At 55.9% G+C, this 25,948-nt stretch overlaps 1 protein-coding gene across 5 annotated transcripts in view; it reads right to left on the bottom strand.

Moving 5' to 3' along the window:
- Nucleotides 1–226: 226 nt before the first annotated feature.
- DCTN1 (dynactin subunit 1) overlaps nucleotides 227–25,948 on the bottom strand; it is a 48,389-nt gene continuing 22,667 nt past the window's right edge. For 2 of the 5 annotated variants that reach the window (XM_081959470.1, XM_081959467.1), the window contains exons 6-32: nucleotides 24,290–24,307; nucleotides 18,345–18,365; nucleotides 14,296–14,487; nucleotides 13,239–13,436; nucleotides 12,778–12,982; nucleotides 11,919–11,997; nucleotides 11,556–11,715; nucleotides 11,363–11,467; nucleotides 10,995–11,186; nucleotides 10,556–10,672; nucleotides 7,311–7,463; nucleotides 6,585–6,745; nucleotides 6,317–6,485; nucleotides 6,135–6,203; nucleotides 5,905–5,967; nucleotides 5,680–5,829; nucleotides 5,411–5,572; nucleotides 4,813–4,944; nucleotides 4,479–4,607; nucleotides 4,252–4,394; nucleotides 2,596–2,765; nucleotides 2,139–2,153; nucleotides 1,658–1,791; nucleotides 1,304–1,493; nucleotides 1,145–1,221; nucleotides 811–900; nucleotides 227–712 (exon numbers count right to left, since the gene is read on the bottom strand). In XM_081959470.1, the coding sequence (XP_081815596.1) occupies nucleotides 575–712; nucleotides 811–900; nucleotides 1,145–1,221; nucleotides 1,304–1,493; nucleotides 1,658–1,791; nucleotides 2,139–2,153; nucleotides 2,596–2,765; nucleotides 4,252–4,394; nucleotides 4,479–4,607; nucleotides 4,813–4,944; nucleotides 5,411–5,572; nucleotides 5,680–5,829; nucleotides 5,905–5,967; nucleotides 6,135–6,203; nucleotides 6,317–6,485; nucleotides 6,585–6,745; nucleotides 7,311–7,463; nucleotides 10,556–10,672; nucleotides 10,995–11,186; nucleotides 11,363–11,467; nucleotides 11,556–11,715; nucleotides 11,919–11,997; nucleotides 12,778–12,982; nucleotides 13,239–13,436; nucleotides 14,296–14,487; nucleotides 18,345–18,365; nucleotides 24,290–24,307 (3,432 nt within the window). In that variant the 3' untranslated portion in view covers nucleotides 227–574. The remainder of the gene's footprint in view (nucleotides 713–810; nucleotides 901–1,144; nucleotides 1,222–1,303; nucleotides 1,494–1,657; nucleotides 1,792–2,138; nucleotides 2,154–2,595; nucleotides 2,766–4,251; nucleotides 4,395–4,478; nucleotides 4,608–4,812; nucleotides 4,945–5,410; nucleotides 5,573–5,679; nucleotides 5,830–5,904; nucleotides 5,968–6,134; nucleotides 6,204–6,316; nucleotides 6,486–6,584; nucleotides 6,746–7,310; nucleotides 7,464–10,555; nucleotides 10,673–10,994; nucleotides 11,187–11,362; nucleotides 11,468–11,555; nucleotides 11,716–11,918; nucleotides 11,998–12,777; nucleotides 12,983–13,238; nucleotides 13,437–14,295; nucleotides 14,488–18,344; nucleotides 18,366–24,289; nucleotides 24,308–25,948) is intronic. The other 3 variants (XM_081959469.1, XM_081959468.1, XM_081959471.1) reach the window with 3 other exon arrangements.

The following is a 25,948-nucleotide window of genomic DNA, read 5'->3' as shown; positions in this document are numbered from 1 at the left end:
AACCACCTGCTGTGTATAAAGAACTACTTGCAGGCCCCCCTCCCCCAAGCCATAAATGGGGCTAGGCCCCCCATGGGCAGCGCAATTGCAGCTCTCTGTTTTCTAGTGCACCAAGAGGCTCTTCTGAATGAAATGTGGGAGACGCAACCTCAGCAGGGGTAGAGAGCAGCCAAGGGAGGCCTTGGCCTCTGCCATCCGGCGCCTGAATGAAGCCACAGCAGAGGGTGGGTTCCAGAGAGTTTTATTGATTGATCTCCAGTCCTCCAAGGAAGCCAACATGCAGGGAAGGATCTGTTTTGTAGTGCTTGTAGATCCCTGGGCTCTTCCCACCAGGAAACCTGTTTGGGATCCTTGACCAAAACCGCAGAGGAAGAGAAAGGCTGTGGAGGGAAGGCAGGAGAAGCCTCTCCTCTCCATGGAAACCACCCTCTGGGTCACACCCAAGACTGACCCCTCCCCCTCTGGGGAGTGGTGGGGCCAGGTGGGGGGGGGGAGAGGCAGGAGAGGGCCCCCAGCAGACTGAAAGGCCGTTCTGCTGCCTGCACCACAGAGGCGGCCGAGGGAGGCGGCCCTCCTAAGAGATCAGCCGGCTGTGGAGTTTGTGCAGCTGCTCCGGCGTCAGCACCAGCTTGTGCCGCTGCCCATGGCCTGGCTGGCAGGGGAAGGTCACGCGGCCCACGTAGACGGCGCTGTCCTTCTCCTCCTCTTTGGCCTGCAGGGGAAAGCAGAGCAGGCGGAGGGATGCCGGGAGGGTTGGCAGCAGTTACCCGCCCCCTCCGTCCCCAGCCCCGGGTAGAGGAAGAAGCCCACCTTTAGGAAGGGCACGGAGGGGAAGGTGCCAAAGTCCGTAGGGATGGTGGCCCCGGGGCGCTGCAGGATCGTCTCCTTCCTGACTTCATCCTGGAGCAGAGGGGAAGCTCAGCGGTCCCCGTGGAGCAGCTGAAGGCCTGAAATGGGGGCCCTCCAACCATGGCAGCTTTTAAGCTCCCCAGAATTCCTCCGCCAGCTATGCTGGGGGCCACATTTGGAGGCCTCTGGGGGGGGGGCTTCCCACTGGGAGCTCAGAGCAGAGGGAGAAGCCCCCCCCCCGCCTTGGAAAGAGCTGCAGAGAGAGAGACACACACACACAAACATATGGGACTACCTTCAGCTTTTCGATGGCTTCGCTCAGGGATGCCAGGCGGGTCGTCTGCTCCAGGAGCTGAGCTGCTGGACTGCCCACTGCAGGAGGAAGGGGAGAGAAGTGAAGGAAAAGAGAGGGGGGGAGGCCCACCTGCCGCTGCTCTTGGCCCCCCTGGCACACCTGCCTTCCGCCGCGTGATGTCCACCACCTGGGCGTTGGCACTCATCTGGTAGAGGGTCTCCAGCAGCCGGCTGGTCTTCCGATACAAGGAGCTGGAGACCACCTCCTCCCCTTGCCTGTCCTTCGGCAACGAGAGCTTGGGGACGTGCAGGGGGGGCAGCGACGCCAACTCCCTCCTCATCTGGGTGCCCTGGGAAACAAGATTGGGGCAGGAACAGCTGGGAGCAGCTCAAGGGGCTTCTGAGAGGATGAGGATGGAACGGGGAGTCCGGGGAGGCTGGACAGAGGGAAAGGCTGGGGCTCCCGTGGGAAAGTTTGGCTCCAGCCATCTTGGGGCTGCCGGGAGGAGCTCACCTTCAGCCGGTTATTCTCGTTTTTGAGGTGCTTGATGGACAGTTGCATTGCCTCGATCTGCTGGAGCAGGAGAGGGGAGTCTTTCACCTGCACAGGGCCGGAGCCCCCGACCATCACCTGGCCGGCACCCACACCTGCAGGAGAGACAGGAAGGTAGTGGCCATCAGCAGAGGCAGCTTCCCTGCAGGTGCCACCTAGGCCTCAGCCAACAACAAATGGGAGACCGGGGACTGGCCAAACATCGGCCTCAGCCCTTATTGGGCACCTGCTTCCCGGGGAGCGTCCCAGAGAGGGGGCTGCCCCCCCCCCTAGCCCAGGTTTCCCCTACCCCAAGAACAGGTTGTGGGGCTGGGGGAAACGCTGGCAAAGGGGAGGGAGGCAGGGAGTGAGAGGGAAAGCCCTGGCTGGGGCAGGTTGTTTGACCACAAGCCCCCCCTCCCCCTCTGACCTGCCCCCCCCCCCCGCTCTGAGCCCCATCTACCTCTCTGCTGTTCCTCTGCAGCCAAAGCATGGAAGAGACAAGAGGGAGATTAGAGAAAAGCCCAGAAATGGCTGCCTCTCGGCTCCCTTCCGCCCCACAAGCAGGAAAAGGGGACCACCAGCACCCCTGGGGGGGGGGGGGGGAAGGAGGAGGGGGGGAGCTCCTTTCACAGGCATCGCCCTGTCTCCTGCCCTAAGTCTTTATTGTGCATGGGGGGGGGAGCCTGTCCCCTGTCTGGGCACTGTGGCATCATTGAGCCCAGATGAAGCCAGGATCCGACACAGAGGGTGCGGTGGGTGGAGCAGCCCAAAGCCCAACCCAGCCCTCCGTGTCCATCAGGGCACCCAGGAAGCCCCTGAAGCGGCCCTGCCCTTTCCCCGTGGCCCCCTGCCCAGCCCACCCCCCCGACTCATGCAAGAGGCCAACTGAGGCTCCCCCTCCCCCACCCCAGACCCACCTCCTGCGATGCTGGAGATGACGGAGGCAATGCCCGAGGGGGTCGGCCCCGCACGCAGGCCCTCGATGGTGCGCTTGGACTGGTTGCTGAGCCGCTGCTTCAGCTCCAGCTTCTCCGACTCCAGCTGGTCAATGTCTGCTTGCAGGGCGTCCATCGTCTCCTCAAACTCCCTGCCCAGGAAGGAGATGGGCTGAGCCCTGACCCTCCCCCCCCCTTCTCGGGCCCTGAGGGCGGGGAGCGCAACGGAGCTTCGCCCTCAAAACCGGCCGTCCTTTCGGTCTGGCCCAGACTGAGCCTCCTTGGGCCAGGGGATGGCTGGGCCCGGGAGGAGCAGGGCAGGCGGGCTGCTGAGAGTCCCTCCGGCTCTGGTCCTGGCTGGCAGGAAGAGGCCAAGGGGGGCAGGCGCTGTGCTGGCCCCTCCCTGGACTATGCCAACCCCCCAGCCCCATTGGGCTCCAAAGGGCAGCTCTTCTGCTTTGCCTTGAGCTTTACCGCAGGGCAGTGGGGAGAAAGAGGGGAAGGGCCCTGGGCTGCCTTTCCTCTTCCTTAAACCAAGGGCTGCTTCTTAAGCTCCTTTAAGGATGGGGCTCTGCAGAGCGGCAGAGACCACCTTCCCTTCAAGGCTTGCAATGAATTGCGGGGGGCCTGCAAAGCAAAGGAGCTGAAATCCGTGGCCACAGCTGGGGCAACTAAGCAGCCAACGTCCTGTTTTGCAGCCTAGCTGGCCCCCAGGGGCACAAATACCTGAACCGAACTAAAGGATGCAGCCGTGGGCTCTGGGCCTTCCCCAGCAGTCCCGTGTGCCCGAGGGCAGCATCGACAGGGGTTTTCTCTTCCGTCAGTCAGCGCTGACAGAACTGGGGGGTGGGGGGGGGCTATGCTTGACTAGTTGACAGGGTAAGCAGCAGTGAGCCCACTATTCCAATTGCAGCTGCTTCCGGAACTTTCCTTCCCTTTGGAGGGCTCGTACCTGCAGAGTGTTGGATGTTTGTCTTTCGGCTTCTGGATCTCTTGGTGAGGGTTATTGGGGGAGGGGGAGGGGTCTTCTAGGGGACTTTTACTGTTTCTTCCCAGGTGACGGACAGACCCCCAAATCACTCCTGCCCTGCTTCCCGGCCCCTCGGGTGGATGGGTGGGGGTCGGGTGGAGTGTGGGGAGGGGAGAGTGGGTGGGGGAAGGCTGGGGACGCAGCCGGGACTGAGCTGAGGGGCACGGAGCGTGAGGTGCCTGCAGGGCCCTGGGGGCAGCTGGATGGGCGGGCATGAGCCTTGCTTGCAGAGGGGGCTGCCCAGACCGGGAGGGGCCCCCTTGTGCACCAGTTGCCCTGCTGTGTAGCAACATTCCAGGGGCTCCAGGGTCCTCAATCTACAGTCCCCAGGCAGGGACTGGGATGCACTGAGGCAACCCAGACCCCAGCCCACATTTTAGAGAAGGCGGGTGGTCTACGGAGCCAGGAGACTGCGGGCTTCTCTGGCGCCACCTCCGTCTGGATTCCTCCCTGGTGACAGTGCCGAGAGGGCACCGGCTGTGGCCCCAGGTGGGCTTGTGATGCCCCCGGGGGGGGGAGGGGGCAGGTGGGCCTGTTTCTGACTCTGGGGTTTCCCCCTCCCCCCCTTTGGAGGGGTGGCCCCTTTGGGAGCCCTTCCACTGGCTTACTTCTCCTTCTTCTTCAGCAGCGCTTGGGTGTCGCTCAGCTTGCTCTGGATCTTCTCCACCCGCTCATCGGCATCCTTGGAGGCGCTGTCCAGCTTCTTCTCCAGGAGGCTGAGGCGCACGTTGGCTTCGCTCAGCTCCTCGCCCTGGGTGGTAGGGAGGAGAGGTGGGCGTGTGGTCGGGGTGCCCAGGCTGCCAGGCATAGGCGGCAGACGGACTGCCAAGCGTACCTTGATTTTAAGAGACTTCTTCAGCTCTTTGATGACCGTCTCTCGGTCCTCCAGCTTGAGCCCCAGGCCCTCGGCGTCCAGGATCTCGGCCCGCAGCGCGGCTGCCCGCAGCTCCACTGGAGGCACAGGCTGCAAAAAGAACGGACGGCCGCTCTGTCAGGATCTGCAGGTGACCTCTCCAACTTGGAGCTGCCAACGGTGACCTCCCTCTCTGAGCTCTAAGGCAGCTCTCAAGAGGGGAGGCAACGGCAGAGTAGCTCTCCTGTCGGCCGTCCTATTCCTAGCGCCAGCGGGGAGCTGCCTGCGAAAGCTCAGCCGCCGGCATGGGGCTCACCTTGGTCTGGGGCTTGTCTGCATCGTATTCGCCCTCCTGCATGGCAGTGGCCATCTTGTTCATGGTGGCGATGAGGTTGCTGCAGGACTGGCGCAGGCACTCGTAAGGGCTGATGCCCTGCGCCCCGTAGATCTGGGGAAGAATCTCTCATTCCTTGCCTGAAGCAAAACCTCCCGGAAAGTCTGCAGCCACCAGAGGGGAAGGTGCCACGCCCACTTTCTGGGTAGCTTCGGAGGGCCGTGGGCAACATTGCCTTCCTTATGAGTGTGTGCCTCCCCCAACCCCCACTGGCCATGGCAGCAGCAGAAGAGGCAGGAACCAAAGCGGCCTTGGCCACTCCAAACCGCTGACAGCCCTCCCTCTCACCCCCTTCCAGGTGCGGAAGAATCCCCTCCCTGCCAGATGTTCTGCTCGGGATCCCAGGCGCGAGTAGACGAGGGAGGCCTGCAGCTGTAGCTCTGCAAACGGTTCAGTTCCAGATCCTCTCCCTCTCCTTCCTCTCAGCCTGCGCTGCCTTCAGGTGCCTTCCCCAGAATGGATCCGCTGGTCTTCAGACGCAACGGAGGGGAAGGAAGGGGCCAGATCCGCTCTCCCTTACCTGCTCGCTGGTCTTGAAGGCCAGGTCCTCCAGTTTCACGGCCTGCAAGCCCTCGTTCTCAGTCAGGGGGGCGATCATCTGGGCCCCTGCGGCTGCCACCTCCTGCAGCACAGCCACCACCCAGGTCAGGTGTTTGCGGCAGTCCAGCAGGGTATCTGAGACCTGGGAGACCGAAGAGCGCAGGGTCAAGTCTCTGCAGAGGGAGGGGCTCCCTGCCAGCAGCGGAGGCCGACTCCCACCGGAGGGGTGAGGTGGGGCAGGGTCCCCACCTGTTGCCCAAAGCCCAGGGCTGCAGGGATGCCAGGAGCATCGGTGCCCGGCATGCGCCGCCTGATCTTCTTGCAGAACTGGCGGATGTCGCTGCATGAGGTCTCCAGGTCCTTCAGGAGGATGGCAAAGTCGGAGGCCTCCTGTCCGGTCTGCAGAAGGGAAAAGGCAGCTCAGCCGGATTCGGCCGTCCACAGCCTGGCCCGGTGGGGGAGGCAGGCTCTTACCTGGAGGAAGGAGCGCAGCCGGCAGACCTCCACACTCATGCAGTCCAAGGCACTCTGGGTGAACTGCAAGGGAAGGGGGCGGTGCTCAGAGCAGGGCAGAGCCAGAGCCACCAGGCAGCCATCTTCTCCCTCTGCCCCCAAGGGGGAGGGGGGGTGTCAGCAGGAGCAGAGAGACCTGACAACCCCTCCCCCCCCACACACACAGCAGCCCCTCCTGCAGGTCCCCTCACCTTGATGTGGTCGGCCAATTGCACCGTGCAGTCCTCGGCCTGGTCAGCCAGGTGGATGCTGTACAGGTGCTGGGAGGGGAAGGAAAGACGTCTCTGCCACAGAGCCCAAAGCTGCCAGCTGAGGCTGGATGGGTCTCGCTCTGGCACTGCCCTCCCCCCGCCCCCCCGCCCGTGGGCTGCACCTGGTAGTACTTGATGGCTTTGGTCAAGGGCTCCACGTTGACGGTCTCGTCCAGCTGGTCCTTGTGCAGCAGCTCAATCAGGAAGTCCAGGGACCTCTCGTGCACACACATCTCCGGATACAGCAGGCCCACTTTCCTGTAGACCTCCACGCTGCACTTCCTCAAGGCCCTGGAAGGGCAGGGCAGGGCGTCAGGGGAGGCTGATGGGCCAAGCCCTGGACCTCTCTGCCCCTCCTGACACCCCAGGCCCAGCCCCGTGCTCACTCACTGCTCGTATTTGTGGAGCGTTGCTTGCAGAAGGAGCAGAGAATAGACCAGCCCGGCAGCAAAGCTCAGCTGCTCCCCCGGTGCCCCTCGGAGACCAGCTCGCTCGGCACAGTTCTCGCTCAGCTCAAACTTCTCCTGCGCTTGTCTGCTGATCAGCTCAGCCTGTTTGGGAGAGGAAGGGGCTGCTGGGCCTCCCTTTCCACCCTCTGCCCGGGGGAAGTAAGAGAGGGAGCCGCCCTCCAGAAGCACCATCTGCCCCTCCGGTGCGGCTATAGCCAGATTCCTGGGCCCTTTGAGGGGGGACGTGACGCAACTCACTCGGCCTCCCCCTGATCAAAGGGCCGCCGCCCCTGACTGGGGGTCAGCCCTCAATCACCGCTACAAGAAGTTGACGGGCACAGTTTACTAACAGACTACTCATAATGTTCCTCTGCCTTATGAAAGGTCTATTTTGGGGGGGAAAGGATGAAAAGATTCCTTTGCCTCTTCAAAGGAGGTTGAAACCTCACTGACTGTAATTGAGGAACAGGGTCCTTCCCTAAGCAGAGCCTGAGGGGGGCTAAAGCGAGAGGAGGAATTGATCCAAAGCGGAGGGCTTGGATTGGGTTCAGGGCCTCCTCCGGACACTTACAGGAATGGGGAAGAGAGCTTCAGTGAAAAAGGCCGCCTATCGTGCCACTCAAGCGGGCATCCAAAGGAAGAGAAACCAGGCCTCGCCCTCCAGTACCTTGCCCACCAGCCGGGGAAGCAGCAGCAGCACCAGAACGCAGTCGTGGTCCCCACCGTGCCGCAGGAAGCTGTCGGGCAGGAAGGAGGTGAGGAGGGAGACGTGACGGTTGGCCTGCTGCACCTCCATCTGGCGCAGCTCCATTTCGATGGCCTGCAAGGTAAGAGCGCTGCAATGGAGCCCAGACTGGGGGGAGCCTCCTCAGCCCCACGTAGGCCTGGGCCTGCTGCGGCCCCTGCAGCTGCGGAGGTCAACGAAAGGGGAGTTGCCTCCCCCTCCCTCTTCAAAATGGGCTTTTCCCCACAGCAGATCCAGGTAAGGAAATGCCCCACCGGGGGACTGGAGGGGGCGGGGGGGGGGCATGAAGCAGGAGAGGGAGGGGGGAGGGGACCAGAGCTCAAGGCCAGGAGCAGAAGGGGGGGGGCGCCTTGGCCCAGACTTCATTCATCTGGGCAGAAAGGGAAAAGAAGGGGGAGGGAGCGACGGAGGCCTTGGCAGAAAAGGAGGCCGGAGGAAAGGAGGGGGGCCGGAAGGATTGGGGAGGCTCACGGCCTGCATTAAGGCACGCTAGGGGGAAGGGCAGAGGCCCCCCCTCAGCTGTGGGCTCTGCTTGCGGGCGCTTCGTGGCCCAGCTGCCTCCCATCTTCAGAGCAGACAAGGGTGAGGTTTTCAGGGCAGCTACTGGCACTGGAGGCCTGACCCAGGTGGGCAGTGAAACGCCAGCTGCTCAGGGGGCAGCAGGGAGTTTGGACCTGAGCTGCGGAGACCCCGGCTCCAACCGGACAAAGGGAGAGGGAGAAGCTGCTTGGACCAGAGCCAAAGAAACCTACTCCTGTGTGAACCGCCAGGGACAGAAGACGGCAGCCGCAGGAGAACGAGCCAGATGTCGCGACGACACAACGTGCTGTCTCGATAGTCCGAGACCGCCGTTGATTCTTTTACCAGCTGCATGGTCCATATGGACCTAAACCGTCCCGAAGAGACGGTGACAGGGAGACAAATCCTTGCTGGTCTCAGGGACACTGCAAAGTCCCTGATCAACCCAAGGGAAGTTCTCCAAGCCGGCGGTAAACAGACAGCCCCCAGGCTGACAAAGTTGGAGACGGCTCCGAAAGGAAGGCAGTGAAAGTGAGTCCAGCTGGTGAGATTTTTTCTTTGAGAGTGATTGCCCAAAGAAATTTAAAAAAAAGATAAATTAGTCCTTTAAGCAAAAGAATAAAGCAGCAAAATTTATCTTTATTGGACTGCCTTAGAAAGTTTTTTTCCCCCTTTTCTATGTAATAGCGTTTTGTGGATTGAAGTGATTGGAACGCTTCCAGTTTCTCCTCTTAAGTGAATGAATTGATTTTTTCTCCTATTCTGTGCTACCTTTATTTTTTGGTTGATCTAAAACTTTTTTTACTTTAATAATCCTTCCTCTTATTGTTTATTAAATTTTAGGAAAGACACTTAGAGATTTTTGCTTTCCTTAAGTTTGATACGAATAAGAGAAAGTTGAATCTGCCATTCGGAAGCCAGAACTTGGGTTTTTTTCTTTTTTTGAAACAAAGTATCCTTTGCTTTATTTTCTCTGATTCTGTTGACGTTGTAACTAGAGGGTTTGCAGCTTGTCGTAGAGACTGATAACGACTCAAGGACACGGACTGTTCTCTTGCAGGTGTCTTTGTGGAATATTTTGGACAAGGGAAGGGAAAGAAAAGATAGAACCCTCACTTTTTTGAAAAAATTAAAAGGATCTTATGTTTAAGCAAATTCAAAACAAAAATATTTTTATACGTAAAAGAGACATTGAAGGCGAGAGTGGCAGTGGATTCTAAACTTTTTCTTCTCTTCTGGGAAATATATATTCATATACAGATGAAGAAACCCTAAATTACCAGGATTTTTTGGATGGAATTCTAAAGATATTGGAAGGATTTGAGAGATTTGATAAGAAGTTGGATAGATTATTGTCTGGCTCAACAAAAGATGAAGGGACTGGAGCCTCAAAAATTAAAGAAGAGAGTGAAGATATAGAAGATAAAGGCAAGATAACAGATGAACCTAATAATGGAACATCTATGAGTGAAAGTGGAAAGGAGGGAACATGGAAAAGCGAATCTGATTATTATTATTATATACGATGATCTGGAGCTCTACCCCTCCTGTCAAGATATGGATTTGATGATGGAATTAAGAAGAGAAACAGCTTTAGAAAGACATCTGATAATCAAAGACATGTTAATTTTAATACCAGTTCAAGGGCAACAAGACTATACGAGAGATTTTTCAAGCAAAAAAGTGCGGAGAGAAGTTTTTAAAAACTTTATAAAGAAGTTCATAAGAGAATTGACGCAACAACTGGCTAAAGAGATAAGATTGTTTTGTTACTGGAAAGACACAGTCTGATAATGGTTGATAACTCAAAATTTAGTTAAGCTTTGGTGATTAATAAGTATGATTTTCTAGACACTTTTAGAATGTTTCCTTTAAAATGTTTATTCGTTAATTAATAACTCATTATGATAATAATAATGGAATAAAAATCTCAATTAGTAAAAATAATTTGGATATAAACTGTAAATTGGGACCTAGGGAAAAGATTTATCAATTTAACTAATACATTTTTGTTTAGATTTTGTTATAAAGATGTAATTTCTATTGGGCACTTATAAACTTTACTAACAAACTTTTGTTTAGATTTTATTATAAAGATGTAATTTTTCTTGGGGAGGAGGGGAGGAGGGGAGGAGATGTGATATAAATGGCAAAAAAAAAATTCCCTTTTTTCTTTAGATAACTATAATAATAATAAGAAAATATTAATAGATAATGTTTAATGATTTTTACATGTCTTGGCATTGGTAAAAGCCATCAGATATAAGCCTTAAATAGTGAGTTGGAAAAAAAAGGGAATATGCTATAAAAGGGTAATTATTGGAGGTTTATAGGAATAGCTAATGAATGCCAGTAGGTGGTTGTGTCTTTAAATACGAATCATTCTAGATAAAAGCATGTTTAAATAATTATAGCTAAATGAGAATGATGGTACATTGATGGCAAAATACATAAAGATTTTTGATTTTAAAATGCAAATTAAAAATATGAAGGAAGTATAGTAACGCACGAAATTTATTTGTAACCAATCGACATGCTTTCTACAAGATGTAATGAGGAATGGTTGTTGTTTTTTTAATTAAAACAATAACCCCCCCCCCCCCCAAAAAAAAAGAAGAGGGCAGCCGCCGTTGGCGAGGCTCTCCTACCTTGGCGTGAGCTTTTGTCTCTGCAAATTTAATCTTGAAATCAAACATTTCGGGTGGTGGCTGCTGCTGCCTCTCCACAGAGGCCTCTTGCTGGCTCATCAGGTCCCGGTTAACGTCCTGCCAGGCGGAGAGGCAGCATCAGCCAAGCGGGGTCCCTGCTCCCCCCAGGGCAGAGGCCCTCAGGCCCCCCTGGAGGAGGGCTCCCCCTTGGCTAGAAGATCCCCGAGGGGCTGGCATTCCAAGCAGAGAAAGGCCTGTCCCTCTAAGGGTGCCCTCCTCAGCCTCCCTGTTGGGGGAGCCACTTCAAACGGGGGACTGGAAGAATTCAGGCAGTTACTGGGTAGAAAGCAAGGGAAGAGGCATCCTGGGCCCTCTTCCCTCCCTCCCTCCAACCTCCCCCCCCCCCCCTCAGCCTGCCCGCCTCTGCGGCCCCTGGCACCTGCAGGTGGGCTGTCAGCTCTCGGTATTTCTTGATGGTCTGCTGGTAGTCAGCCACCGTCTCCTGCGCTGCCTCCACCCGCTTCTCCGACTCGCGGACTCGAGCAGTGGCCATGTCCAGCTGCTCCCTCAGCTCCAGCTCCGTCTCCCGGGCATTCTCCTGCAGCTCGTCATTCATCTCGTTCATGGCTTCCTAAAGGAGGGAGGGCCACAAAAGGGTGGATGGCGAGGGCGTCTTCCAAGCAAGGCCCTCCCACCCACCCCTCCCCCTTTGGCCAGGGAGAGCGAACGTGGCACATCCTTTGTGGCTGGTACAGGGGAGCCCAGGAGCCCCTCCCTCAAGCCGGGCTCTATCCTGCTTGCTCTCACCAGGTCGCCCACCGTCTCACGGAGCTCGCGGACCTTCTCTTCCAGATCGAGGTTCCTCTCAGTCAGCATCTCCACCATCTCCTCGGCCCCCAGAGCAGCATCCACCTGGGACGGGAGGGGGGGGGGTTAGGGGGCGCGGGAGAACAGAGCACAAGGGGGGCTGGAGGTGGCCTGGGGGTCCTGGCCAACTTGCCTGCTCCTTGAGCTCATCGATGGTGCCCTCGGCCTGCTTCAGCTCCTCCTGCAGCTTGTCCTTCTGCTGCCGCAGGGCCTCCAGCTCCGCATTCTTCTTCTCCATGTGCTTCTGGAGCTTGACGTGCTCCTGCTTCTCCGAGGCAGACAGGTCCCGCATCCTTTGGGGGCAGGAAGGGGCTGGAGCCACCGCAGGCCAGAGAGGGAAGCAGCCACTGCCTCCCCCAAAGCCAAAGGAGGGGGGAGCTGCTTCCCGCCCTGCACCCAGGTCGTGTCCCCCCCCCCCCCCCAAAAAAAATCCTTCTCCTCCTCCGGCTTCTCTGCCACTCCTCTGGCTGTCCTCGCCAACAGCCGGTAGGCCTACCTCACCAGGGCCTCCTTCAGGCGGCTGTTCTGCTCCTCCAGCTGCTTGACGTGGTAACTGGAGGCGGCTCCTTCAGAACCTGCAGGATTGAAAACCAGACAGAAACACGGGGTTCCCACGGCAGCTCAAACGGGGTCCATCAAACAAAAATGTGGTCTTAAACTCTGCCTCCCTTGCCCTTGCCCTTGCCCTGCCCTTGCCCTTGCCCTGCCCTTGCCCTTGCCCTTGCCCTGCCCTTGCCCTGCCCTTGCCCTTGCCCTGCCCTTGCCCTTGCCCTGCCCTTGCCCTTGCCCTGCCCTTGCCCTGCCCTTGCCCTTGCCCTTGCCCTTGCCCTGCCCTTGCCCTTGCCCTTGCCCTTGCCCTGCCCTTGCCCTGCCCTGCCCTTGCCCTGCCCTTGCCCTGCCCTTGCCCTGCCCTTGCCCTGCCCTGCCTGCTTGCCTGCCTGCCTATTTAAATGTCAGAGCCTTGATGGTTTTGGTGTCTCCGGCTCAGGCAGATACCTTGTCTGGAATTTTCTTTTCCATCCTTTGGTCCTTTTGTCAAGCTCTCTCCTCCCGTGAGCCTCCAACCCCTCCCTAGCTGGGCCTGGACAGGAGATCCAGAGCCCCAGGCCACGGCAGCTGCCTCCATTGCCACGGCTATTCTAGATGCTTCCAGGTGGCTCAGGAGGGGCAGGAGGGGAGAGAAGTACCCCCCCCACAAAGGCCAATTTGGGGAATGGAGCTCCTGGAGGCAAAGCGGGGGCCGGTTCTGAGGCTGCAGACGAGAGGAGCCCACCGTCCCCAAGGGTGGGGCAGGGGCTCTTCCCTCGAGGCCCCCGCCATCACGTCCCCTCCCACGCTGCCTGCCGGAGACTCACCCTTCTCTTCGATCTCATGCTTCAGGATCTCCAGGTCCATGGTGAGATCCTCCGCCTTCTCCTTCAAGGAATCCACCTCCTGCTGCAGGGATTCCGCCCTCTCCTCAGCCATCTCCTTGTCCAGGGTGGCCATCTCGATGGCATCGGCCGTGTCAGCCATCTCCTCCATGTAGCGCTCTTTGGCCTCCAGGGCTTCTTTGGCTTCCTGCAAGGGCCAGGAGTAAGCAGCCAGGACTGGTGATCAGGTGGATGCCCTAGGACCCGCCCCCTGATTGGCAGCTGTCAATCAGACCAATGCCTTTCTGAGTGGGGAAGAGATGTGGCTCTCGAGGGCCGCCAAGCCAAAGGACGTCCGGCCAGCAGACCCCAAGGCAGCCCCATCAACGGGAACGTCTGGCCTCTCCCCCCACCTGCCTGCCTGCCTGCCCACCCACTCCCCTCCGAGAAGCTGAGCATCCCACCTTCTTGGCCTCCTTCAGGCGCTTCTGGAGCTCTGCCTGCTGCTCCTGCATTTTGGTCTTCCACTCCTGGACCTGCTCCAGCTGGATCTTGTACTTCTCCAGCTCCTTCAGCTTGGCCTTGTCTTCGTTCCGCTTCATCTTGAGGGTCTCCAGCTTCTCCTCCAGGTCTCGCACCTGCCCTCGCAGGGACTCCTCCTCCTGCCGGGCAGAGAAGGGTCCTCTCACGCCCTCCGGGCCCCTTGGGAGGAAGGGCTCCCCACCACAGCGCCAAGCCCCCCACTCCTCTCCAATTCCTGCTTTCAGTGAGGAGTGGGCTCTTCTCTCAAATGAAACCAACGCCACATGCGTGCAATCAAAATACTTTCATCTCAGCAAGGCCTCCCCAAGTAAAACAAGGCGTTTCTTTCTGGAGAATGCTATCCTGCCTCCTGAGCTGCCATCCTGGCCTGGTCAGTCACAGGGTCAATGGAGCCACCAAATGAGGCAACCATCTTTCGTCGCAAGTGACACGTGATTCTTTTTCATCAGCAAAGCAGTCAGGGTCCTTCCTGGCTGTTGGTTGCGCTAAAGGCCTACTCTGGTGTGGACTATGTGGGTGGGGGGGGAGCCCTGTCAGCCTTTCCACTTCCAGGACCCTCAGAGGTGCCAAGGCTGGGATTTAGGGATCCTGTGGGAAGGTTCCATCCTGACTGGTGAATTTCGCAGCAAGAGAGTCTGCAAGGAAAGGCCACAGAGGCCGCCACTCCATGGGGACAGACCCTCTTTCTCCCTCCCCCCCCACTTTGGCCAGACGCAAGACGTGGCTCTCTTGAGGCTGCTCCCCAGGGCCTGGCTTGGCTTGACCTTAGGAAAGAGGGCTGCTTCCTTGGCCTCGCCTGCCCCCTTGCAAGTGCCTGACTCCAGAGGGAGGGGGGCAGGAAGCAGACCCTCCACACCCAGCAATACCCAAACGTGCCCCCAGGACACCTGGAAGTTGCAGCCTGTCCTGGGTTCCCAAGATGTCTGTTGCAAATGTGCAACTGCACCACAGACACAGAGACCCCTCCCACCGCCTCACCTTTGTTGGAGACAGGATTGCTGGAGGAGCCACTGGGGATGCCAGAGCCGGGACGGGCACCATGGGGGCAGCCAAGGGGGTCTGTGCAGGAGTGCTTGGTTCACTGCTGCTCATTTCCCCGGCCGAGGCCGAGGCCGAGCCAGAGAGCCCTGCGGTGCTGCTGGATGTGGCTGAACTGCCAGTTCGGGTGGGCTGCAAGAGAGAGGAAGGGTGAGAGGAGCATTTTCACCAGAAGAGATCTGCCAGGCTGGGCATCTGCCTCGGCCTTTGTAAATGGAGATGCAGAACCACTCAGCACCTCTGGAAGAAATGCCAAGGAATGGAGGAGTCCCGCTCGCTGGCCGCTCAAAAGGAGGCAGCAGAGGAGCCTCGAGAGAGAGAGAGAGCTGTGTGGCCAGAGTGGGGGGTGGGGCGGGCAGCGTTGGCAAAATGCCTATGATTTCCAAAGCCGGCTCTTCTCCCCTGCTCTGAAGCACCACCTCGCCCAGACCGGCAGGGATGCTCTGGGGGCCTGGAGGGGCCTGCTTCGTGCTCTGGGGCTTCTCCCTCTTCCATAGTTTTTGGTGGGACGGGGCAAAATCCACCACCGTGGAGTTAAACTGAGCCTTCAGGTTGGTCCTTCTGCCGAAGCGGCTCAGGGCTCTCATCTCCTAAGACCCGAGCGTCCGTTCCCCCTCCCCCTCCAGAAAATCGAGTACAGCAGGAGAAAAGTATAAAGTACAGGGAGAGTAATTAAATCAGCTGTATTGCAGAAGAGCATGAAGGCTAAATCAAAAGTCCCTCTTCCCTTCTGTGTCTTCCCCAATGCCTTGGAGGAAAAGATGGAAGGAAAGCTGATCAAATCTGCAGGTGACGAACTGGGTGGGACAGTTAACACCAAAAGAAGAATAACATTTAAAATTGGTCTTCGGGGTTATAAAAATAGGCTGAATACCATGGAAAGAATCAGAGGCTGGGAGTAGAATCATTTCGCTGAGAAAAAAAAGGGCCCAGGAGGAGGGTGGAGGGGAGCAGCTGGGCCAAAAAATGGTCCTGGGGAAAAAGGCCACTTGGATGATGAGGCCACCATAGGAGAGAGTTAAAAAAGAAAAGGGGGGGGGGGGAGGCAAACACAAAATGTTAGGCTGTCTTTTACAAACTGGAGGAGTTAAATGGTTCCAACTTTATTTCTTTTGCCCAGCCCCCCCCACCCCCCCCCAAGTGCCCCCTCCAGATCAGGTCCTCAGCCTGCACGTTCAGAGGAAGAGGAAGAGGGCCAGGAAGGCAGAAAGCAGATCCTTTGGCCCTGAGAAAAGAGGGTGGACCGAGGGGGGGCGGGTGACAGGACTCCTGGGCGGGGAGGGGGGGGATCTTCCCTCACAGGCCCTAGGGGGAGGTTAGGACGCAACCTGAACTGCAGTTCCAGGGGAGGATCTGGCCTCCTGTTCCCGAGGAGGGTGGAGCGCAGCAGAGACTGCCGATTCCTGCAGCAAGCAGGCGCTGGACTCTGTCCAATTGTCAGGCGATTTATTTCCCTCCTTTTCCTTCAAACCATCTCCAATTTCCCTCTGGAAGTCTGCCTCACCTCCACTGCAGAGAAAAGGCCTCCTGACCCATAGATGCTGCCCAGGATGTCGTGCAATCGGGCAAGAGAGGCGGGAGCCCCACCGGGAAGGTGGGGGGCATCGGATGGGGAAAGAGACTGAGGAAGCGCCCACCCTCGGGGACCAGGGAGGGAAAAAGTGGCAGTGGGAGGCTGGCACTTGTAGACTTGACAGGTTCTCCTACTGCACTAAGTGGAATGAGTTCATCAAGCTGCATTTCCTGCTTTCCCTGAGGAAACCAGAAGGAGCTGAAGATTGCAATGAAAGGAAGAAAAAAATCCACCCCTCAATTGGACTTACTAATGCAGAATGGAGCAAAGTATTTTAACCCTGGAAATATTCAAGGATATGTTTGAACAATGGGCCCAGAGGTTAATTTTTTTAACAGTGTCTGCCTCTGTAGACAGATTGTGTAAAAAAAGAAAAGAAAAGGAAAAGGTTTTACTAGACAAGATTAAGGCGGATCTGAAAGTAGATTTAAAAATCACAGGCTACAAGAATGACATGAAAAAAGATGCCTGGTTGGACATACAAATCATCTCGGCTGGTGTTGAATAATTAAAAGAGATATATTGAGATAGGCTAAAACTTTGGTTCAGGCATAAAAGCCAGGCTGCAGGCCCAAAAAAGTCTGATCAAGTCCAAAGCTTTATTTCCTTTCTCGTAGGAATTGCTGACATGACTAATGATTATTTTATCTGTAACAAAGCAGGCCCAGACGGATGCGTCCTGTTTGCTAGCTTGTTCTCCTTTCCTCCCTTAAAACATTATAGTTGACATAATTCACCAGATGCATATGACCCCCCTCCCTTTTTTCTTTCTGCTCTTTTCAGTAATCAAGATTTGTACTAAGCGCTTTCAGTTCCTTATCAAGCCATATATGTCAAATGTAGCAACCAGCAAATGTATACGTAATGTGGGGTATAAAACCCTGTTTATGATAATCATTCGGGGTCCGGACAAGCTGTTTTATCTTTGTTCGGTCCTTATGCATAATAAACTGTTTCCTACACTGGAGTGCTTGGCCTGTGTCCTTCCCTCTTCCTACATCAATATGAATAACAAATCACAAGAGAGACCTGGACAATCTTCCCATATTGGTCTTACAAAAGAGGCTTGTGAAAGCTTTGAAGAACTTTGTGAGAAGAGACAAGGAAGAAATGAAAAGAAACCAACTTCTAAGACATTATTTGAAGGGACTGGACATCCAGGTTGTTAGAAGTAAAAAGAAGGAACATTGGGCACTATCTAATAAAATGAAATTCAATGGTGAAAAGAGAAAGGTTCTACATTTAGGCAAGAAAAACGGAATGCACAGATACAGTATAGGTGGTACCTTGCTCAGTAGTAGTAACTGTGAAAGGGATCTTGGAGTCCTAGTGGACAACCATTTAAATAGGAGCCAGCCGTGGGCAGCAGCTGCCAAAAAAGCCAACACAGTTCTAGGCTGCATCAACAGAGGGAGAGAATCAAGATCACGTGAAGGGTTAATAGCACTTTACAATGCCTTGGTAAGGCCACACTTGGAATACTGCATCCAGTTCTGGTCGCCACGATGTAAAAAAATGTGGAGACTCTAGAAAGAGTGCAGAGAAGAGCAACAAAGAGGATTAGGGGACTGGAGACTAAAACATATGAAGAACGGTTGCAGGAACTGGGTATGTTCAGCTTAAGAGAAAGAAGGACTAGGGGAGACATGATAGCAGTCTTCCAATATCTCAGGGGTTGCCACAAAGAAGAGGGAGTCAAACTATTCTCCAAGGCACCTGAAGGCAGGACAGGAAGCAATGGGTGGAAACTAATCCAGGAGAGAAGCAACCTAGAACCGAGGAGAAACTTCCTGACAGTGAGAACAATGAATCAGAGGAACAGAATTTGCCTCCAGAAGTTGTGAATGCCCCAACACTGGAAGTCTTTAAGAAGATGTTGGATCGCTATTTGTCTGAAACGGTATAGGGTTTCCTGCCTAGGCAGGGGGTTGGACTAGAAGGCCTCCAAGGTCCCTTCCAACTCTACTATTGTATTGCATTGTATTGTATTGTAAAGTTGGCTTATTTGATCAAGGTTAATGATGAAATAAACAAACAAAACTAATCATAATCATGGGACATGGGCGGTTAAGCGACATAAAATATAAATAAAAAAAATAGATGCGTTGTTATCTTACTGGTAGCCCTAGGAGGACATTTGCTGGTTAAGATTGAAACAGGATTGGAGGGATTTGTTTACAGGTGAGATATGGGAAGAGATGCCTTCTTGTATTTTAAGAGACAGCAGTAAAGTTACTTCATACTTGTCATGAAGGGGGAAGTCATCTGTTTGCTTTACTATGTTCTTATAGTTCTTTTCTTTCTTTCTAGTTTTTCTGCACTTTCGGTTTTTCTTTTTATTCTTTTATGCTTGTATAAAATTACTATTAAAAAAAAGAAGATCCCAAGGGCGCCCCCCCCTCCCCCTCCTTCTCACCTTGGGCCTCCTCGTTGTGGTCTGGAGGCCGGCAGGAGCAGAAAGCAGAGGAGGAGAGAAACCCACAAGGGGGAGACGGGAGCAGAGAGACACAGACGGCGGCGGCGGCGGCAGCAGAGGCAGAAGGGGAGAGCAGAGTGAGGGGACGACAAGAGAGACAGCAGCGAGATTAGTGCGCACAGCATCAGCCCACAAAGCTCTGTCCTGGGCCCTCTCTCCGCCCTGCCGGACCCCAGCAGGCCACCCATCTAGGGCTCCTTGTCGGCCCTTGATCGGCCCTACCAAGCACACCCTGGCATTTGTGCCAAGATGCCAATCTAGAGCCTGCTGCCAAGATTCGGAAAGGCCCCTGTTGTGCAAAGGCTCCAGAGCTCATCTTGTGACTCTGGAGCAGCAGGTGGGTCGTCTGAGTCTCAGCTGTGCCGGGCTCTGTTTATCTGGGTCTGGCTTATGAAGTGGGGCTCCCCAGTGCCAGGCGTTGCTCGGCCGACTGCCCAGCGAAAGCAGCCAGAGTCTGGCGGAATGGAAGATGCGTGGACTGAGTCGGAGGGCTGAAGGCGTGACAGGCATAGGGGGCAGCTGGTGGGGCTCTGACTCCCTCCTTGGGCAAAGCTTTGTTCTCGCGTGCCCAACCTCCCTTGGGTGCCCCAAGGCTCTGCCCCCCCCCCCGAAGGAAGGCGCTCAGGAGGGAAGCCAGGCCTCCATGCCCAGACAGGAAAGAAGGGCAGAACTTGGGGCATGCCTGACTGGGGCGGACCTATCAGAGAACCGCATGCAGCCCCACTAGGAGAGGGTGCAGAGGGGTGTCCTTGGGGGCAACCACCGCGACTGGCATTTGCTCTCCACTCTAGAATTCGGCCCACAGATGTTCTAAGCTTGAGCTTCTTCCAGAAACAGCAACGTCTGGTTTTTGAGGAGGCCGAAGAACAGCTGAGCAGGTTCTGCTAAACCCCAGAAGTGATGCAATGGGGAAAGGAAGGGGCCTTCGCTTTGAAAGCCCACTCAGCAGCCGGTCATCTCCACAGCTCCACCTGGCTTCTTATGGGCTCCACAGCACTGCGACCCATCTGGAGCCCCCTCCCTCCCCCCCCCCATGAATCTGTATCACTCAAGGTCGCTTCCAGCTCTGAAAGCTTCAGCCGGCATGGAAGAGGGAGGGGAAAAGTGTGTGAGGGGAGACCTCCCACGAAACACAACCTGCCAGGCCAGATCACCTTTAGAGCGGCAGCCAAAGCGGAGGAGAGGAAGGGTCAGGAGAGCGAATCCCATCCACTCCTCCCTTGTGGTGGCCCTTTCTTCTCTCCAGCCCATCAGGCAGAGGATCTGCTCACCAGAGAACCACCATCCAGGGGTCTCAGGCAGGCCTGCCCAGGAGGTCTACATTGCCACCACAATGGCTGCAATATTTCACTCCCCTCCCCCCCGGAAACTCTCTGACCACTGAACCGCCATCTGCTCTCCGGTGGAGGCGAGAATGTGATCCAACCCTGGACGCTCCAGGGACTCCTGAAACACCATGAAAAGCAAAACCCGACCACGGGGAAAGGACACAAGAAAGAAAAGGAATCTGGTGTCCCTGGTGCAGTTGGTAGCATGGGCTCCTACCGAGGATGAAACTTCCTTTAGTCCAAAACTCAACCGGATCTTGACCGAGACAGGCCCAGATGGTCTGCTGCGGCCAGACCCCCCCACAGCTGGGGGAACAGCATGATCTCCGAGTGCTCCCTGGGCCAGAAGTGACTCAGCATCAGGAAGGCGTTTCAGCCTGAAGGCCACATCTGATTTTAAGGGACAAGGAGGGAAGCTCTCTGCGCTGACCGGCTCCTTCTTCACCCAGCCCAGCCTCCTCAGGTGCTTTCAGACCACGCATTCAGACCTTGCTTCCACCTTCAAACCACGTAATCTGAAACACATCTTTCGTTTCAGGACAGGGCGGGCTGAAAGCAAAACATCTAAATCGAGGTAAGCTGAGGAATGCCACGGACTTCCTCCAGAATTTGCCAACAGTCTGTAGATCCACTCAGAGCAACTCTGCAGGATGACTCCACGTGAGGGCAACAATGAGAACAGCTTCTCTGAGTCAGGTGGAGTCCAGGAAGAGCATCCCAAGCGCCTTCCGTTCTGGCCTTCCTCCCCATTTGAGCGAACCCATCTGGAGGAGGGCTGGGGGCCTTGGCTCCAGGGGGGGTGCAGAGCGATGCTTAGGGCAGCCACTCTCCTTGCGATGCCTAAAGGGAAGGGAGGCAGCTGGAGCCTCGACAGGTTTCTCCTCAGAGATGTCCCACCTAACCTCACACTCAGCGTACCTTCCAAGTCTCAAAAGGGGCTCAAGTGCCCAAAAGACGCCATAGCCATCCACAAGCATCCTGAAGATCTGAGGACCCAGGTCGCTGACTCTGCAAACTGCTTAGAGAGGGCTGTAAAGCACTGTAAAGGGGTAGAGAAGGCTACGGCTACGGCTCAACGTTCACCTCTTGGTGTTTGGGGGACAGCAATTCAGTCATCCAGATGTTTCTGCTTTCGTGCCACAAGCAGACTATCCCGCCTCAACACGCAGCTTCAAGACAACAATCCAAAAGGCAAAGCTTTGTGTTCATCGCAGCCCGAGGCAAGCTGGGACGCCATGAAGAGGCCGGTTCCTGGACTCCTTTCTGACTCCTGCTGCTTCCCTCTTCCAAGGCTCCTGGGCCTCTCCCATCACTTCAACAGGACTGAAAGGAGGGAGATGAAGGGCTTCCAAAGGACAGGCAGTTCGGGGCAGAGGTTGGGCCGTGGGAAGGCTCAGGAGCCCAGAAAGTTTTCCAGGTGAGGAAGAGGCCCAGCCCGGCTGCAGGATTCATAGCACTTGGCAGCCGCTGTGAGATCCCCACAGGACGCGAGGCAGCTGTGTGAGCTCCAACGTGCACTGCAGCCTCCTCACAAAGGGTCGAGCAGACTTCTCCCGCTCTGCACTCCAGGGAACGCCTGGGCCTGCCCTTTGGGAGTGGCTGCACAGGGGCCCCATTTAAATTTCTGCCAATGGGGTGTCCTGGCTGGGGTCTCCCCTCAAGCAGCAAAGCACGGAGCAGGTAGGGGGTCCAACCCATCGGAACGCAGGATGTGCACCTCCGCACAACGCGCAGCTGGGATTTGGGAGGTGCGCACACAGCTCTTCTGCAGCCACCGGCAACCTCTGCCTACCCATCAAGCCCTTTGCAGGGCAGGTATGTGGCGAGCCTCCTGGGGGAGTGGGGGGAGATTGCAGGCACCTCCAAATCAGCCTTAAGACAGCCGTTCTTCGGAGGAGGATCAGGCCCCACGGCTGTAAGAATATGTGCAGCTTTCTTTCTGCCATCCAAGCCAAGATTCATCATGGTCTCAAAATGCAAGAAATGTCTGTGCCACACACCGTGAATGGCTGATTTCACTGGTCTCTTCTGCTGTTTCCTAAATCATCCAGGGAGCCGAGCAAAAGTTTTCCCATGAAAGCAACTCGAGGGATGCCCGAGGCCTTCCTTGCACAGGAGGAGCAGCACACGGGGAAGGTGAGCCTCCGTTCCTTCCCTCCTAAAGACCACAGCCGGGCTTTGCTTTAAAATTATAATCAGGAATTTGGAAGAAGAGTTGTCTCCTTGTTTTTCCTCCTTCTCTATATTGAGGCTTCTTTGCTCGTTACAATTCACCCAGGGCGCTTCTCTCTCCTGCCTAGGATGGGTCTGTGGGTCCAGAGGGCCCTTGTCCCCACTCCCCTGGGGCAGGTGGCCAGAGTGGCCCTTTGCCTTCGGGGGCGATTTCTCATGGCAGGATCCCTCCCGTCTCCCTGAGCTCACACTTTCTCCCTAACCATCCCATCCCATTTGCCCTGAAATCACTGCCACAGACAGCTGTTCCCCACTGGGAAACAAATATCGCTTGTCCTGCCTTGCTGGAATATAACAAATCAGAAGCAAGTCACGGCGAGAGATTTGTAAGCATCAAAATCTTAGATTAAAATACCGGGTAAAAATAAGGCTGCCGCTAAGGAATGAATGATCCGGGAGTCAATACAATGTACTTAAATTGAGTAAGTGCAAATGTAAATGAGGAACAAGACAACTGTGGGTATCCTAAACTTTGGACCTTATAAACTGTATTTGAATCTTCTTTACATTTCTGCTTATTCCGAAGAGGCCTGGGAAGTCCAAATTTCTTTCAGAGATTCAAAATGGGCTGTGTTCCTTAGGTGTCCTTCTAAACCATAAAAGTAGAGAGAAGGCATCTCCAGGCAAAGATTTGTGACCATATTTGATTTCAGAGATTGTGGAGACTATCTGCATTTTATTCCTTAACAGATTCTGAGGGAAAGAAAGTAGGTAGGAACAGCAATGAAAACCCATGAAGGTTTCAAGTGGGAGAACCGGCCTTCTGGACCTCCATAGAATTCTGCAAAGGAGGCCGTGGGGCTGCCCCATGGAGTGACTTCCACAAAGGTTTTCCTCTTCCGTGATGTGGATGCTTCCTGAGGTTTCCTGGGATGAGGGCAGCTCTCCATTCTGGTGGCTCATCCAGAGCTCGACTTCCGCACCCAAACCTCAGCCAGCTCATAGGAAGCAATCAGCTTGTTTTTGAAAGGTTCCCGGGAGAGGAAGGAGCAGAGTAAGAGAATAAAGAGAGTGGGAAGGGACCTTGGAGGCCTTCTAGCCCAACTCCCTGCTCAAACAGGAGACCCTCCACCATTTCAGGTGACTGTCCAATCTCTTCTTGAAAATTTCACAACTTCTGGATGCAAGTCGTTCTACTGGTTGATTGCTTAGATGTGGGCAACCTGCATTTGCTCACTTTCCACACAGCAATTGTTCACGGAAAGCCTAATTTCGAGGGACAATTTTGAGCGTGTAGAAGTTTCTCTACCACCAGCAAAAAGAGTAGATTTCCCGAAAACCCTGGGAGACAGCGCCAGATATTCCCTTTCCTTAAGCGAAGGAGACATCGGATCAGCAAGGTCTTTCTGCCAGGAAGAAGGCAAAACCTCTGGGCACCAGCAAGTGGGATGAGCTCAAGGCCCTATCCAGCCCTAGGATTCCATGGCTCCTATGCAACCCGGCCCTCCCTCAGCATCCCTCTCCGATGCCTCCTCTTCTGCTAAGCCAAGCCCAGCGCCTGGGCTCCCTTCCTGGGGCTGAGCGCGGCCTCTTAAGGCTGCTGCCATCCAGCCCAACCCAACCCTCCTGCGGCCCTCTCTGTAAGTTTCCTCCCATTTGGACCCCCTCCACCTCCCGGGAGAGCAGAGGAGGAAGGGCCTTCCGAGGCTCTGAGCAGGACCTAGAGAAGGGCTGCAGTGTTCAGGCTACGGGGGGGGGGGGGGGGCACCGGAGGGTCAGTTGGCCTCCAGGAAGCCTTTTTTCCCTTCAGACGCCATCCAAACAGCCGGAGAGATTCCCATGGCCACCAGAAGCCTCACTCGGGACCTTTGGTCCAGGCAAGGCAGGAAAAAACTTCTTGCCCCCGAGCGTCACGCCCTCAAGCCCACTCACTCCATCCATAACTGGGGCTGGACTCAGGAGCCCAGCTGGGCCGGCTGTGAAGCAAGCGGCTTCTTGGGGGGGGGGGGAAGCGCCCCAGAGAAACAGAGACCTCCAACTGGCCGAAGAGATGGGAAGGAAAATGGCAGATGGGGAGCCTGGCTTGAGCAGAGAGAAAGGGGGCAATTAGCATGCAGTTTTCCCAGGATGGGCCCACTCATGCCCACCCTGGCCTTGGCAGCCGCACCACTGCCCTGCCCGCTGCTGCAGGCAACAACAACAACAGGAGGAGGAGGAGAGCACCAACTCCTACGCGAAGGACAGGCAACGAAATGCAACCGGGGGCCTCGGAGTCAAGCCTTCCCCGCTCCCGCCGCCTCCATTCCTGTTTCCTCCCCCCAGCCCCCCCCCCAGCTGTGCCAGGCAGAAGGCTGAGGAGCAGCAGCCACCCGCCTTAGACTGTACCTTCCGTGTGGTGGCAGCCTGTTTCATGGTTGCAGAAGGGAAGGAAGGAGCAGACAGAGAAGAGGAGGAGGAGAAGGGAGAAGAGAAGCAAACAGAGGATTAAACCATTCAGTCAGTCACAACACCACAGCCCCTCCCGCAGAGCCTGCTGCAAATGGCTGCAGCCCCGTCTTGCTTCCGGAGCCTCCTGGATCCCAGACTGATTCCCGGGGCTGGACAGCTGGGGAGCAGCCGAGCAGCCGCCAGAGCCACGGGCGGGGGGGGGGAGGGCGGCACATCCCCTCCACCAGCAGCCTCCAACCACCGCCCCGGTTGCTGATTACATCACCACGCCAGAGCCCTCCCCTCCCTTCCCCGTCCTTGCAGGCATCTCCTGGCTCCAGAGCTGCGGCTGCTGCTGCACCAGAGATGGGCCAGGCGCCTTTCCACAGAGGGGAGGGAGACGTGCACCTGGAGCCCGGCTGTCTCTCCATTCCCCCTCCCCCACCAAGCCTCCCCCCAGGGGTTCTAAGGAGCGAGCGGAGCCTCCTTCCTTGCAGTTCTCCTCTTCACACTCCCTCCAAGGCTGTCCCTGTCTGGGGGGGGGGGGGGTTCTGGCAGGGACATCCCCCTACCCATAGGCAAGAGCCTGGCCTTCTGGGAAGGAGAATGTCTTTCTTCCTATTGGTAGGATGTCAAGGGCCAGCGGAAAACATCCAGGAGAGTGGCAGGGGCCCACATCGCCCTCCCTCTTCCTTCTTCTGGGAAGCCCACCCCAGCCAGAGGAGGTGAGGGATTTAGGGAAGAGCCTAGTTCCGTGATGGGGAACCTATGGCACATGTGCCAGAACCTGTCCGGAAACGCCAGCCGTCACCCGTTGCTCTTCCGGGCACACCCGCCAGCTGGCCTTCGGGCACAAGGGGGGGCACCGGAAACTGGAGGAGCATCCGCCCAGGATGCACACCGGAAGAGGATCTTGCAGTTTCCGGGGGCGCACATGTGCATGCGCACCGGCCAGCTGTTCTTCTGGTTTCCAGCACGGGCCGCGCACACTCCTGCTTGGGCCCTCGGTGCCAAAAAGGTTCTCCAACCCTGGCCTAGTTGGTGGAGTTGTCTGAACTCATCACCAGGCTGGCGGCCAGCCAAAGCAAGAGGCCCCCGATTGCAATGCCATTCCAGAAAGGAACCCGCTTCTTGCCCAGCCTTCAGGCTCTGCTTGGGGCTCCAGGGGTCCATTAGAAGAGGGGGAGGGAGGGAGGGAGGGAGGAAGATAGCTCCTAAGCAGAGCGGAGAGTCTCCCAGAGTGGGGGCCTCTGAAGGAGACCGACTGCACAGCTGGGCAGGAGAAGCTTGGTCTGATAAGCACAGGCCTCTAAGTATTTCCCCCAAGCCCCTTCCCCAAATTCTCCATGAAAATAAAAAAGAGAAGGGATTATTTGATTTTGCTGCAGAAATAAAAATGCTTACAGAGTACAAGTAGTCCTAGGCTTACAACCAGAACTGAGCCCAAAACGTACATTGCTAAGCAAGACGTTTCTTGAGCTTTGCCCCATTTTATGACCTTTCTTGCCACAGTTCTTAAGTAAATCACTTTTTTAAATTAGTAACCTGGTTGTTAAGTGAATCGGCCTTCCCCAGTGACTTGGCTTGTCAGAAGGTCACAAAAGGGGATCACGTGAC

Source organism: Natrix helvetica (assembly GCF_964273705.1).
Source record: "Natrix helvetica genome assembly, chromosome: 7".
NCBI lineage: Eukaryota > Metazoa > Chordata > Lepidosauria > Squamata > Natricidae > Natrix > Natrix helvetica.
Note: the sequence above shows the minus strand (reverse complement) of the source record. Positions and strands in the feature narration are given on the sequence as shown.